The 15,855-nt window shown below is 48.2% G+C and overlaps 1 protein-coding gene across 8 annotated transcripts in view; it reads left to right on the forward strand.

The window, feature by feature from the left end:
* The first annotated feature begins 9,140 nt into the window (after positions 1-9,140).
* MMD2 (monocyte to macrophage differentiation associated 2) overlaps positions 9,141-15,855 on the forward strand; it is a 29,558-nt gene continuing 22,843 nt past the window's right edge. For 2 of the 8 annotated variants that reach the window (XM_033096006.1, XM_033096007.1), the window contains exon 1: positions 9,152-10,007. In XM_033096006.1, the coding sequence (XP_032951897.1) occupies positions 9,554-10,007 (454 nt within the window). In that variant the 5' untranslated portion in view covers positions 9,152-9,553. Of the gene's footprint in view, positions 10,008-15,855 lie in introns of all 8 variants that reach the window. The other 6 variants (XM_033096012.1, XM_033096010.1, XM_033096009.1 and 3 more) reach the window with 6 other exon arrangements.

Below are 15,855 nucleotides of genomic sequence, written 5' to 3' on the forward strand. Positions count from 1 at the left end.
GAAGACCCTAAAATCTCACCTCTGGCAGACCTTGAGGCCCTGCATACGTAGGAAGTGAAGACCAAAGCAGAGTTGTAAAATCCTGCTGGAATGTTGAAGCATCCCCCAAAGCATTCCTCCGTCCCGTTATTAGCTGACCACTAAGATGACTGAACAAACACTTCAGTGGTTGCCCGCAATAAAGAGTACAGACTTTACAGAATTAGTCCACAAAACTCAACAAAAACTCAACTAAACAAACAAAAAATAGGAACATCAAACCCCAGGGTGGGAAGGGGGATCTGATTTCCAAAGTTGCTGTATTATATTATTTTAAATGTCAAGTTTTCAGCACAAACACATGAGACACACCAATAAACAGAAAAGCATGGTTCCAAAACAGAAAGGAAAGGAACTACTTTTGAAGGGGCCCAGATAGTGGATTAGTGGACAAAGATTTGAAAGCATCTACTATAAATATGTTCAAAGAACTAAAAAACCATATTTACAGAATTAAAGGAAGGCTATGATAAGAATGTCTCACCAAAGAGAGAACCTCCATAAAGAAATAGAAATCACAAAGTACCTAACAGATAGCTGGAGGTGAAAAATACAATAACCAAAATGAAAAATTCACTAGATGGGCTCAACAGCACATTTGTTGTTTTTTTTTGGAGACAGGGTCTGCTGAGTTTCCTCCTCCATCAAGAGGAATCCTAAAAGGTAGTGGGATCATGGACTCTCCCCACCCCACTTCCCAATCAAATCCAATTCCTCACCATGGTGTACCAAGGACCTGTTCTGTGCAACCCCTACCACCTGTTCCATCTCACCTGGGACCACCTGCCCTCTACTACCTCTCTACAGCCCCTTTATTCTTCCAGTCACTCTCTCTCTTTCCCGCCTTGAAGACTTTCCCTTTGCTTAGCATCTGCGCCTACCCTCACCTCCCATCTTTCAGGTCTTGGTTTGAATGGAACCCCTTGGGACCAAGGCCAACCAACCTCCCTGACTATCAGTCAGCCAAGTCTCCATCCAGCTGTCTTCTTGGTTTCCTTTTTAGCACTTAATTTTTAAAATTATATATATTTTCACATACACCAAAAGCAGAGACAAAAGCACAAATGTCTATGCACCGTCACCCAGCTTCAGTGGTGGTCAACATTTTGCTATTCTTCTTCCAGTCATACTCCCTGACATCTGGTGGGAATATTTGAGAAGTTGATTCCAGATACCATTTAATATGGCCGTAATGCCATTATTTCACCTCCTAAAATGAACGATTATTCCTCAATATCATCTAATATACTCTCGGGGATTCATTTCCCCTGAGGGTCTCAGGAAAATCTTTTCACAGTCGATCCTTTTGAACAACAGCTCCGCATTGTATGGGTTGACAATCTCTTTTTAATCGAAAGAGTCTCCCTACTGCCTGCTTTTATGCCAGGTATTTGTCGAAGAGGCTAGGTCGGTTGTCCTGCAGATGGCCCCACATTCTGGGTTAGGCTAATTACTTTCCTGTGGTTTCATTTAACACGAAGATAAGAATGTTCCTCTTACAGGTAAGAAAGTCAATAATATCGTAATAACTATGTACGGTGACAGATGGTTACTAGATTTATTGTGGTGATGACTCTGTAAGGTATACGGATGTTAAATCACTATGTCGTACGCTTGAGACTAATACACTATTGTATGTTGTATGTCAACTATAATTAAAAATAAAATTTAAAACAACAACAGAAAAAGAATGTCCCTCTTACCTCTTTTACTTAGAACTAGAGGAAATAGGTTTTGGCAGGACTTCATCTGTGATTCCCAGAGGTGAAGTCGATGGGTCAAAGGGCATATGCATTTAAAATTTTGACAAGTAGGTTATTCTAAACTACATTAATCGCCCCCCCTGCCCCCCATGGATGAGCATGCCGGTTCTCCACCTTCAGCCCCATCAGAACGGACTCCAAGATTATGGTATTTTTAACTTGTGATAATTCTACTTCTGGCCACAAGAGGCCAGCAAGACCGAGCACATTGGACCCACGGGGACCTGTCAAGGCTGGATCCTGGGCTTTGGTTCCTCTCTTGAGGGTGCCGGGATCAGGGGTGTTCAGTAATCAGGAGGTGGGTACGTGGGACACATGGGCAAGGGAGGACGAGGGGCTGGGCCTGTGAGAGAAGGGCTGAATGTCAGAGCTCGTGGAGTATGATTACTCCAACTTTGTTCCTCTTTTGGTATTGTTGTATTTTAATTTTACAATTTTAGAGCTGGCTACCTTCATTTTAGAAATGAAAAACCTGAGGCTCAGTGAGAGAGTGTGAGTTGTCTGAGATAACACAACTGTCAGGCTGGACCAGGCCCAGGCCCTCGTCTCCTGCTTTTCCATCCAAGTGCTCCCTGGGTTGGGGAAAATTAAGGATCAGTTGTTCCACAGTCGTAAATGTTGAGAAAAGCACACTCTAGAAAAGCATAATCCAGCAGTACCCATCTAGATAAACTTCACATTTTGTGTTTCTTAAACGTATGAAACAAAACCAAAAGTTTTGAAACCTACTTACCACATCACACCAGTTTTTATAAATATTTTGAGCATGATATTTTTGTCTTTGCCTCACGTGAAATTTTAAATAAAAATCTGGAGGATTTTCCCAATGTGAAGAAGTCACCTTATCCTCTGGCAAGATGTTTGGTAGTCTTCTTATGACAAGTCAGGTTCCTATTGATACCACCTGCCTGTTTTTTTGTTTTTGTTTTTTAAATCTAAGCTCCCAAGTGGAGAACCTGGATTTGAACTTGGCTTCATCCTCTAAGAAAGTCTCTCCAGCCCCAATGTCCCCTTTGAGAACGAGACTGTTTTGATTAGAATGTTGTCTCTGGGCACTTGGTGAATGCAGACGTGATACCAGTCTCTCCAGGTCCAGGGTTTGGACAGCAATTCCTGAGCACGCAATTCTGAAATAAGCGGTGTCTAGAAGACAAAAACCAAAGGACCCACGACCTGACCTTATACACCTTCTCACCCAGTTTACTTCCTGCTCTCTGCTGCTCTGGAAGTTCAGGGTTTGGATTCCCTGCTAAGTGAGGAGAGGAGCAGAGGTGAGAAGGGCCTTTGGTTTGGAGGAGGAGGTGGGAGGCTGGAAAGAGAATCAAGGGGACCCAGGTAGAGCCGGCCAGGCAGTTCAGAGCACTGGCCGCATCAGAGGGAGCTCTGATCAGGAATGATGGGTGTCCCTCTAGACTGTCAGCCCTCCAGTGGATTCCTCGCCTACCTGGGATCCCATTCCTGCAGCTGAACCACTGACGGATGGAAGGGGATGTAAAGGCCCAATTCACTCACCCCTGGGGAAACCTTTGAAGGGTCTCCCCAGCTTCAGAACTCCCCTTCAAGACTCATTGAGACCACTGTCAAGAGAGCCCTGCAGCCCAGCCTCTCCCTCTGTCTCTTCCTGCCTTCCCCCTCTCCCCTGCCCCTGCTGTGACCCCAAGAATAGCCCCTTAATAAATCTTCTCATGCTAATCTCATCTCATAGCCTGCTTCCTGGGAACCCAGCCAGTGACAAGCTCCTTCCTGGGAGCTGCTTCTCTCCTTTCTGGGAAGACCTGAAACTGGCTGGGAAGGGGGGTGTGGGTCAAGTCTGGAAGAAGGAAGGAGGCTCCCATGGCTTCCCTGGCTGGGCAACGACTGGACAAGGCCTGGTCCATCAGGCCCAGGACCCAGCACACTGCAGGCTGAACAAAGCATGAAGCTTTGGAGTCCAGCTCTTGGTGAGGACAGAGGGCAGAGGAGCCTGGTTGGACCACCTCCCCAGCAGTTATATATACACATATATAAAATAAAATCTGGAATACATAGGTCACAAAACCTGGAATATATATGTTATAAAATCTGAGATATATATGCAAACATATAAACTATTTTTAACATGCACGTGTATATATACATACACACATATGTAGATAAGATATAGGTATAGATATAGATACTATTTGAAGGTGCTGGAGAGTGACAGGAGCAGACAGAAACGGGAGTGACTCTTGAAAGACATTGACATTTGCGAGTTTGTGGCTCTGTGCATGAGGACATTCCCCAAATCCTATAGCATTTCTGGTTCGGAGTGTCAGAGGTTGAAGTGCTCAGCCACTTCAAAAGCTGACAAAAGACTCAGAAAGTTTTTTTGGTGGGGGGCTGATTTTGGAGGGGAAGGAGCCACAGAAGGGTTGAGCTGTAGAATCTGCATATGAAACCCACCTAAACCTTGGCTGACCACTAAACTGAGTGGAGATTTCAACTACTGAGGAGGCAGTTTTGAGTGAGTTAACTTCCTGCTAAAACAAAAAGTCAACGTTCTTCAGAGGAACATAACAAAATTCAGAATCTCTACAATGTACCATTTATAATGTCCAGGATCCAATAAAAAAAAAAAGTCACTAGGTTTGCAAAGAAATAGGAAAATGTGACCCATTGCAAGAAAAAAAAAGTCAATAGAAATCAAACCAAAGTGACCCAGATGTTGCAATCAGCAGACAAGGACTTGAAAGCAGTGATTGTAAATGTTCAAGAACTGAAAAAAGTGATTACTGAACAGAAAAGGGACTCAGCAGAGAAATGGAAACACAACAAAGAACCACACAGAAATTTTAGAACTGAAAAGTATAACTGGAATCAAGAAGAAATGGATTCGTTCATGTTTTAAGCCCCTATGGTTGGTTGTTCTGAGGGTGGTGGGCCAAGAACCTTTATTTATGCTTATGAAGCTGGAAGTGGTTGTGAGCTTGGGTTCTGAAGGCAGATGATGTGGGTTCAAAGCCCAGCTCCATATTTATTAGCCATGTGCCTTGAGTAAGTCAACCAGCCTCTCCAAGCCCTGGTTTCCTTACCTATAACATTGGGTTTATAATATACTTCAGTGCCTCATTGGGAGCCTAGAAGGCCAATGTAACATGTGGCTAAGATTATCCCTAAAAATCCTTTCAATCACCCACAGAGTACAGCAACACACTCACCCTGTATTGTAATTCTCATCCCAACTAAGTATTGAGACCCACTTGGTTAAACTCAAGGTTGAAAGCAAAAGGCAGTCTCAGTGTAGATATCTGAGTTTTCAAATATGTTTGCATTCAAGATACCTGTCGCGCCCCTACTGGTGAGAAAGGGTGATGGAGGATTTACACATTGCTCACTCAGGCACCCTGGGCAGCCCCACCCTCACCTCCAGGGTGGGTGGCTCAGTGACTGAGCACTGGCCTCCAGACCCAGACTCCCTGGGTTTGACTCCTGACTTCTCTGTTTGCTGGTTGACTTGAGGTAAGCAATTTTAACCTCTTTACTACCCTCAGTTTCCTCCTTTTGAACACGACAAACCACGGGCAACAACTTGGATGGACCTCACAGGCATTCTCCTGGATATCAGAGGATATCAAAGATACCAAAGGCATTGTCTTGATTACAGACCGTCTGATTCCATCTATAGGAAGTTCTAGAACAGGCAAAACTAATCAGCGGTTGCCTCGGGCAGGGGTGGGGACTGACTGGCACAGGGCACGAAGGAACTTTCTGGGGTTCTATATCTTAAAAGGGGTTCGGCTTACACACGTGTAGGCGTTTACCAAACATTAGCAAGTGTTTGCTTGAGATTTATACGACGCACTCTTTGTAAATTTCCCCTCAAAAAAGGTCCATAGACATATATTCAACCCTAGTTAATGGTAAGCATGCTGAAGTGTCTATCAGGATGTCTGCAAGCTCCTTTGTAATGCATCAGGAAACAAAGATGGATGGAGGAATAGACACATGACGGGACAAGAAGTTAGCGGTAAGTTCTGGGTGGTGGGTATAAATGTTCACTGCACAATTCTCTGAACTTTTCTGCATCCTTGAAAAAGTTCAAAAATATGTTGGCAAAATTAATTGCCAGTGATTTGTGTTTCTTAGTAGTATGTAAAAGTGCACCTTATAGTGGATGCTAGCTTCACTTTGATGAATATGGCATTGTTGTGAAGAAGCTGGGGCTCAGCCAGAAACTGGGGCACCGCCCCTAGTGACTACCCTCCCTCCATTTCTTCTTGAAGACATGTGGGTTCTGCCTCCCAGAATTTCTATTCTCTGTTCCCTCAGCTCGGCTGGGTCTCCCTGTTCCTGCCCTAAATGCTAGCCCCTCTTCTATGAGTGCCAATGTCACATCCTCCTGAGCTGTGGAGTGTACTCATTCACTCCCTTGATTACAACTATTTGCTTTTTCTATCAATGCCTAGACGATGGAGTCCAGACCCCCCCACTCAGGTCTCAGGAACCAGTGGCCCTCAGTCACACCCTGCTGCTCCATGCCACTGAGCCTTTCCAGATGCTGTTCCCTCTGCCTGGAAGGCACTTCCTCACTGGGCTGCCTCTTGTCCTCTGGCTAACTTCTAGCCATCTTACAAGCTTCAGCTGAGAAGGCCTCCCTGTCTTCCTCCCATCCCGGTCCCCCAGGCAAAGTGGCTTCCCCTGCCTGCTCCCACGCCCCCAAGACCTGGCCTGCCCCTTGGTTGTTGCTTCACCAGGTATGGCCTCCCCCATCCACCTGTGTGCCCAAGCAGGGACGCTGAGACACTTAAAGAGAAATTCTGGAAAAGAGCAGGGGCTTAGGAGTGAGGTCAGCCTGGGTTCGAGACTCTGCTCCAGCCCTTTCTACCTGTCACCAGCTGCCTCTCCAAGTCTCTGCTTGCTTGTCAGGCGGTGGAACGGGAATCATTTTTCTGGTTGTTGGAAGGATTCATGAGATGACGAAGAGTGAAGAGTCAGGCATGTGGCATTTACTCAAATTCGCTGAGTGAACGAAAAAACGATCGGCAATTGTCTCGTATCCCTTCTGTCACACAGACCCTAAGCTCTAGGTGGCCAGTACTGTGCCTTCTAGGTCCCTTCCAGCTCCGAGACACTGTGAGACACATAGTAGGTGCCCAGTTCATAGCAACTGATAGAAGGTTAAAGTTACCGAGAGAGAGAGGAGGAGGAGAATCAGGTCAGAGGGTGCAGTGGGGTCCCAGGGATAGACAGGCAGCAGAGGCTGGCCTCGTGGGGCGGAGGCTGGTGACGTGGTCAGGGTTCTAGGGAGGGGGAGAGAAGCCTGGGTGGTGGGGAGGACTTGATCTCACCTACCTGCTTCCCACTCGGCCCCTCTGCAGAGCGGGAATTCGGTAAGGCTTACTCAGTGTCTGTTCAATAGTGCAGGGGCTTCAGGGTTAGACAGACACAGGTGTGATTTCCAGTCCAGCAGTGTGGCTTTCCGGTCATGTTTCCTGGTCTGTAAGTTAAAAACAGCAACATCTACCATGTTATGGAGTGGTAAACATGTTTCAGTAACAATGTCGGGCCTGAGACCACAGAGCTAGCAGGAGGCCGGCTTACACTGAAGGGAGAAATCTTCCAGGACCACTCACAGGGCAAGGGGTTCTGTGGTGAGCAGTGGTGGACTTCTAACCCGGAGGCAGACCTGCGCCCTGTGAAAGCCCCATAGGCGGGGGCCCCTGGCGCCCACTTCATCTCCTCCCACGCACACACAATCCAACCCTGACTCTAGCCTCAGGAGTCAGGCCCTCGGTTGCCATAACAACTGGATCCCGGCAGTAAAAATAGTAAGTTATTTCTTATTCAACTTCTTTCGCTCTCGGAGAAAAAGAAAACCAATTTCTAGGCTTGTGTTTCCTTTCAGGGTCTCCTCTGGAGCCCTGCTGAGCCCACTGCCAGGGCCTGCTTGGAGGTAAATCACAGGCAGGGCCAGGAGCCTGGGGAGGCCCAGTCCCAAACCTGTGCCTCCCTCAGCCTGTGGGAAGCTGTGGTTACCCATGGACGCCCCGGGAAGAGGGGGCCACTGTAGGTCAGGCCTCTGGGGGCTTTCACCTTTGCAAAGCCAGTAGGGACCTTTTCCGGAATTGAGGTTGAGGGCTGAGGAGGAGGCGTGGCTGGCACCTGGGCACAGGTATGTCCTGCTGCAGCGGCTGACACTGAGGCCTGAGGTGGGGGTGGGAGATCAGAGCAATGGCTACAGAGGTCAAGGTCAGGGAAGAAGCCATGAAACACAGGCCTTACCTGCTTCAGTTTCACTGTGACCCCTGGAGGTCTGAGACACCATTAGAACGGGAGTTGTGTGTGGGCCATGGACTCAGAGCCCTGACAGCTGGGCTCCAGGGCAGGTGCTACCCCTCACTTTCCCTTCTCCGTACTAGGTGACATGACTCCCAGTAAGAAATACATTTTCCATCCTAACCAAGCACAAAACGTATATAAACAACTGAAACAAAAGTTCCTGAATGTGACTGCATGACCTGCTAGTGCAGTGCCGTCCCACAGAACCTTCTGCGATGTTGGAAACGGTCCCATGCGATAGCCACTGGCCGTATGTAGTCACTGAGCACTTGAAATGTGGCGCATGGGACCGAGAAACTGCACCGCAAACTTAATGCCATTTTACTTAACGTAGAAGTCGCATGAAGCTGGTGGCTGTTGAATTGCAAGTTGCAGCTCTACTAGGTCCAGATGGGCAATTTGAAACCCCTGGCTCTGAGCGACCCTTTCAGCTCAGCCCTTCAGCCCCTGCTCACCGACGGGCTTCTCGTCCTGCCAACCCTCTGGCCCACAACACTCTATCCCTTGGCCTTCCACTTATGCCAACCTCAACCTCAAGTTCACCTGGCCAAAACCCAACTCACATCTTCCCTCGCTTCCCAGCTGCTCCTCTGGTCTCATCGCACTCTCCCAAGTGGCACCAGTACCCATCTGGCAGGGCCAGGGGTCACCTAGAGTCTTCTGTGCTCTTCATCCTCCATTTCTAATCCATCAACAGGGTCTGGTGGATTTTACCTGTAAACATCCCTGGATCCTTTCTCTGGTCCCCAGCTCCCTCCCTCCCTCCCCCACCACACCCCTAGCCCTGCAGTGGTCTCTGATTGCATCCATCTGCAACCCCTCTGGTCCTCACCAATAACAGGTGTGTGTGCCCACAGGTGCCCAGCATTTGGAGTGCACAGATGAGTTAAATGGAGTCTCTTTGTCTTTCTCCATCTTGTTCCAGCATTTAGGGCAGAGGGTGTGAGTGGGATGATTTTCTGAATGTGCAGTAGGATCTCAAATAAAGCGTTGTTATAAAAAGTAGCAGGGGGCTGGGGCTTGGGAACCCACCAGAGGGGAGGGGAGAAGGGTGCGGTGCGTTCCTGGAAAGGAGGGGCCTACCCTTCCTTCCACGTTGAAGGCTTCTCCATCTCCAGCAGCCCCCAACGGTGTCACCCTTTCCCGTAGGTGGCCTCCCACAGCCCAGAATCCCGGCCAAGGTCTCCTAAAGGAGAAAGCTGGATTTTGTAGAGGACACAGAGGGCGTGGGTAGGTCCTGGGTACCCTGGAATCAATGCGACCAAATGCTTGTGCCTCTGTCTCGGGGTCCTGATGGTCTCTGGGAGTGAGAGGGGGCGTTTCCCAAAAGCTGCGGCCAGTCGGGGCGGATCTTTTGGGGCCGTCGCGACTCAAAGGGACCAGGCAGGCGGCGCTGGAGGTGGGGAAGCGCGAGCTACAAGTCCACTCGGGGGCCAGCCACGCCGGGGCCGATGGCGGGTATGCAGACAGTGCCCGTTCTCTTCCAGCTCAGGGCCAGCCGCCTTCTCGCTCTAAAACCTACGGGCGGAGGAGACACGGGAGAGAAAGAAGAGGGTGGATACAGGAGACCACCCCACCCCGACCAGGGCGAGAGCTGGAGGGGTCCGCCCCGCACAGGGAGGGCGCTGGGGCCTCGGGGACCAAGGCGATTGGCCCGGAGCCCCCAGCCCCGCCCCGCCACCATCTGCTCGGGATTTACGTCGGCGGCTCCCGGCGCCCGGGCTCCGGCTCCGGTTCGGGCCCCGCGCCCCCCGCCTACCTGCTGCGTTGGAGCCGGGTGCTGGTCTCCCCGAAGCCCCCGCCGCCGGCCAAGTTCCCGTTGTCTGAACGCCCGCTGGACGCCGATGGAACCGCCGCAATGTTCGCCCCCCGGCTACTCGATTTCCAGAAGACCAAGTACGCGAGGTGAGCGGGAGCGCGGGGGGCGTGGGGGGGGGGGCGTGGGGCGCGCGGCCGCGGCTCTGTTTCTGCCCCCGCCTCCTGGAGCGTTCCAGTGGATAAAGGGACCCTAACCCGCCGGCAGCAACCAGACACCAGACACCACGGTCTTTGTCAGCGTCTCCGCTCTGGGCTTGCGTCCTGGACCCGAAGAGAGTGGGTTCCGGGCGCCCCTCTCTTAGCGGGGTGCCCTGAGTCGCCTCATCTGTCTGAACCACAATTTCCAGGTCTGCGAGTCGGGGATGAGAATTGCCACCCGTGTGGTCCCCGCGCTGATGATCCCTGGAAAGCACTTTGCACGGCGCCTGGGGCAGAGCAGTCGCTCCGTGTCTGGTCTGGGGCTTTCGTTAGTGATAATAGGCGTTGGCCCGTCCCCACTCACCCCCCACCCCCGCCAGCGCGCACTGCCCCTGTCCCCCCACCACTCTTATACCCTTTACCATCCCTGATCTCCTTCATAGCAAGCGGAGGAATGGGTAGGTGCTCTTTTCAGGTGGAGAAACTGAGGCTCAGGATCCCGGAAGAACTGCCTGTACATGGTGGCCTTTTCACAGTGTGAGGTCTGCGATCCCCTGAGTCTCACTTTCTTCTCCTAAAATGGTGATGACAGATACTCCCATGCAGTTGCTGAGCAGGAAGCCAAACTCCTGTCACTTTGTTTCCTAATTAAAGGGAGAGAGGGGTAAGGGGGGTACAATTATTAAGTTCCTCTAAGAATTTGAGGGGTGGGCTTGCTTGAAAGCTGGCATGAAAACCCTTTCCTGACGTTGCCCCTCAGCCCTCAGGGGCCTCAGGGAGGACAGGCTGTCCTGGAGTGCAGCCTGGGCCTCTCCTCCTGCCTGGCAGGGAGGGGCCACCAGGCCTGCCGTGCCCCCTCACCTCTTACCCTCCCCTCAAGGCTCCTCTCCTGGAGCAGTGGCAGGTGCTGAGTTTGAGCCTGTCCGTGTCACCTTTGATATCCACATCCATGTGGCTCATTGTTGAGGGTCCTTGGTGCCCCGAAGTTTCTACAAGTCCTGGTCACAGTGGACACAGCTGACCCCAGAGGCCCTGACTGAGTGTGGCCTGGCATGAGGGCACTGAGGCCGGAGGCAGGACTGGCCCTTCCTTCTCAGGCCCCCTCTCCATTCCGGCGGCGGGGGTTGGGGCATTCTGAGTGTCTTTTTCATAAAGTTGGGGAGTCCCATGAGGTAAGGGGACACTGGGGGAAGAATGTGAGGATGAGTTTTTGCGGATTTTCTGTTGGTCTGAAGGGGGTGGGGGCTGGCTGCACAAATCCGTGGGGTCTTCTGAAGTGTGGTCACTTGGGCTTTCCGAGTTCTCAAGGGTCCTGTATGCTGTTTTGAAATGCGAGTTTCTGGAGTGTTCACCCAAAGGGAAGAGAGAAGCCCAGGGCTTATTGCTACAGATAAGACAGGCAGGGAAGGAGCTAAAGAGACTCTACCGGGAGCCTTTGGCTGCCCACACCAGCTGTGTGATCTTGGGTAGGTGTCTCAATGTCTCTGAACCTCAGCTAGTTGATCTGGAAAGACAGGAGGATTGATCTAAATGACCTTTAGATTTGGACACTGGTGCTGCCCCCTCTGTAACTGGAATAGAGCTCTCTCCAGCTGGGCTGGGGGCTGTACCATGAGCTTCTTCCTTCAAGCTCCTTCTGTGAGTGGTGAGACCAGTGAGAAAATGGAATGCATTGATGGGAACTACACTCATCCCCATCTCTTTATTGTGGGGCCCATAAAACTACGCAGATCACAAATTAGGTCCTTAATCAAGGCTTTGTGATTTAGTGAATTTAATAGTTTAAACCAGTTCTGTATTTTAACTAGATGGATTAAAAATTTTAAAGTGAAATTAAAAAAAACTTGAAAACTTTTAGAACATATAAAAGAGTATATTTTGGACTTTATGGTAGCTCAAGATTACTGAAGGCACACAAAATATAAACCATAAGAGAAATGATGGATAAACTAGACTAAATTAAAAATTAAGAATTTCCATCCATCAAAAAAAGCCATGAAGAAAGTAGAAGAAAAGTCACAGACTTAAAGGACGTATTTGCAACACATTTAGCCAATGAGTAATTAATATTCAGAATATATAAAGAAAAAGACAAATAACTCAATAGAAAATGCAAAAAGACAGTTATTTTGCAGAAGAACACAAATGAGCAGTAAACATGCTTTCATTGGTATCAAGGAGATGCAAAATAAGGGCACAGTGAGATACCATTCTCATATTCACTATATGAGAAGTATAGCAATATTATTATAAGCATTTTGGAAAAATAGAAATTATGTAAACTTGGACATGTGCACATCCTAAGATATGGCCATTCTCTTCTGGGCGGCTACCCTAGAGAAACTGCACAAGTGTGCAAGGGGAAACAAACAAGGATATTCTTGAGCTTTGCTCAAGGCAGGCAAGAGCTAGAGACACCCCAGATGTCCGTTATTGCTAGAATGGTGTGTATTCACACGATGGAGTAGTATCCCACAATGAAAATGGACTCCAGTTGCAGACAACCATATGGATACATCTCATAGATGTGTTGAGTGATAGCAAAACATAAAAGAAAGTATGACTCCAATAATGTAACACTCAAAAACGGACAAACCAACTGTATTGTTTAGGAATGCAGAGGAAGGTACATAAAAAGCCCGACTTTTGCAATGGTTATTGCAAAATCAGGTAACTGGTTACCTCTGAGGGAGGGAGTGAAGAAGTTAAGATTGGGAAGGATACATAGGGTGCTTCTGGGACCTGGCAGTGTTCTACTTCTTGACTTGGGAGGAAAAACAAGCTGAATTCTATGTGCCCTAGAAGATAGCACAGTCTCACCTTTCCTGGGGTGAGCCCTACTTGCATGGCCACACCTCCCTGAAAGGGAGGTTGGGAAGTGTAGTCCAGCCATCCATGTCCACTAGCTATTGGCATCTGAGTAAGGTACCAGTCCAAATTTGTTGAATGGGTACTGGCTGTGTGACTTTGGACAAGTGAGTTAACTTCTAGAAACATTGGTCCCCCTCTCTTACTTAATACAATGTTACTTTAGACAAGGATCATTATAAAACATTATGGTTATAAATGCAGCCCGTGCTCCTTGGAGAACATTTTTTAAATCATGGGAAGTAGGTATAAAACTGCGAGAAACAGTCACCACCCTCTTGATTTCACCACTGTTAAGTGTGCGGGTCTGTTTTCTTCTAGTCTTTTTCCTATACTCTGTAGGTAGCTCTTTATCCTAATTTAAAAAAACCTGACCTGCTGTAATCCTGTTTCCCTTGTCTTTCATAATTATTTGCAACGTCAGTTTAAGGTGCACCTAATATTCCATCTCATCATTGTACCCTGCTTTATTTTACTATTTCCCACTTTTGGACACTTACTGAGGCTATTTCCCAGATTCCACTTCTGTAACTAACACTGCAGGGACATCACGACACCAGCATTCAGGGAATTCTCTGTGTGGACACATACCTGATTTTTTGTTGGTTCTGGCCATTGGCAAAGTCCAATGGGTCAAAGTTCCGTGTGCCTCTCACTGACTGTCCAGTTTACAAAGACCAGGTCAAAGGGCTCCCACTGGGAACGGCCCCCATAGTGCCGTCTTGCCATGGGGCTTAGAGTTACTCTTCAGGCCACACAAAGGTTGGGTCCCAGCTCATTCCACGTGGGCGGCAGGCATCCTCGGGAAGTGTCAGTAGCTTGGAGCTTGGGCTTTGATTCTGCCCTCCTCCTTGTTGTGTTCTCTTGGGCGAGTGATGTATTCACCACGCCATGTTTTCCTCACTGTAAACGAGGCTAATATGGGGGTAGAAATGCACAGATGGCCCTGGTAGTCCTTTCAGTTTACGTCCCATCCTGCTACCTGCTGTTCCTGCAACACCACTCAGAACCAGCCCTACTCTAGCCAGGACTCTGAAATTCTGAAGGTTATACGTTCCGTAAACATTTTTTTGTTCTTAAAATGGTTAAGATATTGTGTGTGAGGCGTCTAAGACAGGTATACAGTTGGCGCTGCAAAGTGGGGGCTGCTTATGTCACAGTGATTGTGATTTACAGTCTGTGTCTTTCCAGAGAGGACTCGAGCAGTTTGGAAAAAGTTAGTTTCTTAAGATGCATGGGGCTGTCGGGGAAACCCTTCCATCTTGCCAAGGCTTTCTCTGACTTCAGTAGGTCTGCGTGGATGAAGAAGGGATGGTGGGGAGGTGGGGTTCACGGGTGCTTCTGCCTCGCTGGCCTCCGGTGGGCCAGGCCGGCACAGGGCGTCACGGAGTTGGGGGAGATGACCCCAAAGCACGCCTCAGGCTTTGTGCGAAGCACTTTCCATACGTCATGTCATCTAATCCTTGGGAGGCCAGTGAGTAGGGACAGTTATCCCTGCTGGGTTTGCTCGAGCCGTAGACCGAGTGCTGGGATTCACACCTGGGGTTGTCTGGACTCTGCTTTTCTGCCTCCCGTACAACCATGGCAATAATGATAATCACAGTTACCTACAGGTGCAACGTGAGTGTCTCCCAAACCAGATCTCATGCCTTTCTCTGCTCCCCACCGGTCGTGGTGATTAGAATTCTGAGCCGTCCCTGCTGCCCACACCTTGCAGGGACTGGCAGGGCTCTCAGAACGTGCCATCTGTGCCTCAGCGTCCTTCATCCACTCACTGGTAGAAACATTTGTGGGGCCAGAGCAAGTGTCCCAGCCGAAGCCCACATACCATATGTCTGAATATTTAAAGTTAAAAGTCAGGCTAATAAGCTTTCAACAAAATGGGCTCTGTCCTCCTTCTCGACAAATATACTCCTACAGTGAGTGACATAACTGAACACCGTAAAATGGCGGCATCATAGGATTCAAGACTGGCCAGTATCAAAGACGGCTGAGTTTAGTTATTTTTTTACGTATGTCTTGGCACTTGTTGCTGTGACAGCAATGCTTGGATGAGTGATAAAATGCGGACATAATTTATTAATTATTATGTATATCATACAGTTTATTTTTTTGACTTCATTGCAGTGACATCATTAATTATGTTACTTATACTCAAGATTTTTCACCTAAATTTGGGTTCTGTTAACACTAATAATCTAAAGCTGTATTGTCCAGGACTGCAGCACTAGCCGCCTGTGGCTATTTACATTTAAATTCATTAAAATAAAATAAAATGAAGAAAATTGTCCCCCGGTCACACTAGCCACATATCCAGTGCTCAGTAGCCACATATGGCTGGTGGCGACCGTATTGGACAACATAGATATATAACATTTCCATAATTGCAGAAAATTCTCTTAAAGAGCTGTCGTCTAAAGGATGAAAATGAACAATGTAATTGAAAAACCCCTACAAATGCAAATTAAAGCAAATGTAAAAAAATTGGAAAAAATAAAATTATTATTATTTTTTTTAATTATTTGTATTTTAAAATGCCAAAAATTTTCTATTAAATTTAAAAGGCAAAATACGAATTAAGATGAGTAAGTATAAAATTTAAAGTCAAGAAGTATTTAAGTACAACCAAATTGTTTTATTTTTATTTGATTTTTTTTGCAAATGTGATTGAATCTTATTTTATGAAAACGAAAGTGCTGACTTCTAGCGTTTAAAGTCCACCTAGGTGCCAATGGAAAGAATCATGTCTTATGCAAGGTTGGTCTAGCCCTGCACAAACGCAAGTTCAGGAGCGGTATGAAGTTGTTGACCTTGCAGCGTCCCTCAGCTGCACCGCAGAGTGTGTGATGGTTTAGCTCACAGGACGTATGAGTGTGGACAGGCCTCACCCTGGTTAAGGGAAGTCACTCCTTAAACGGCAGAGCACCTC

Source organism: Rhinolophus ferrumequinum, chromosome 24 (assembly GCF_004115265.2).
Source record: "Rhinolophus ferrumequinum isolate MPI-CBG mRhiFer1 chromosome 24, mRhiFer1_v1.p, whole genome shotgun sequence".
Classification (NCBI taxonomy): Eukaryota; Metazoa; Chordata; class Mammalia; order Chiroptera; family Rhinolophidae; genus Rhinolophus; species Rhinolophus ferrumequinum.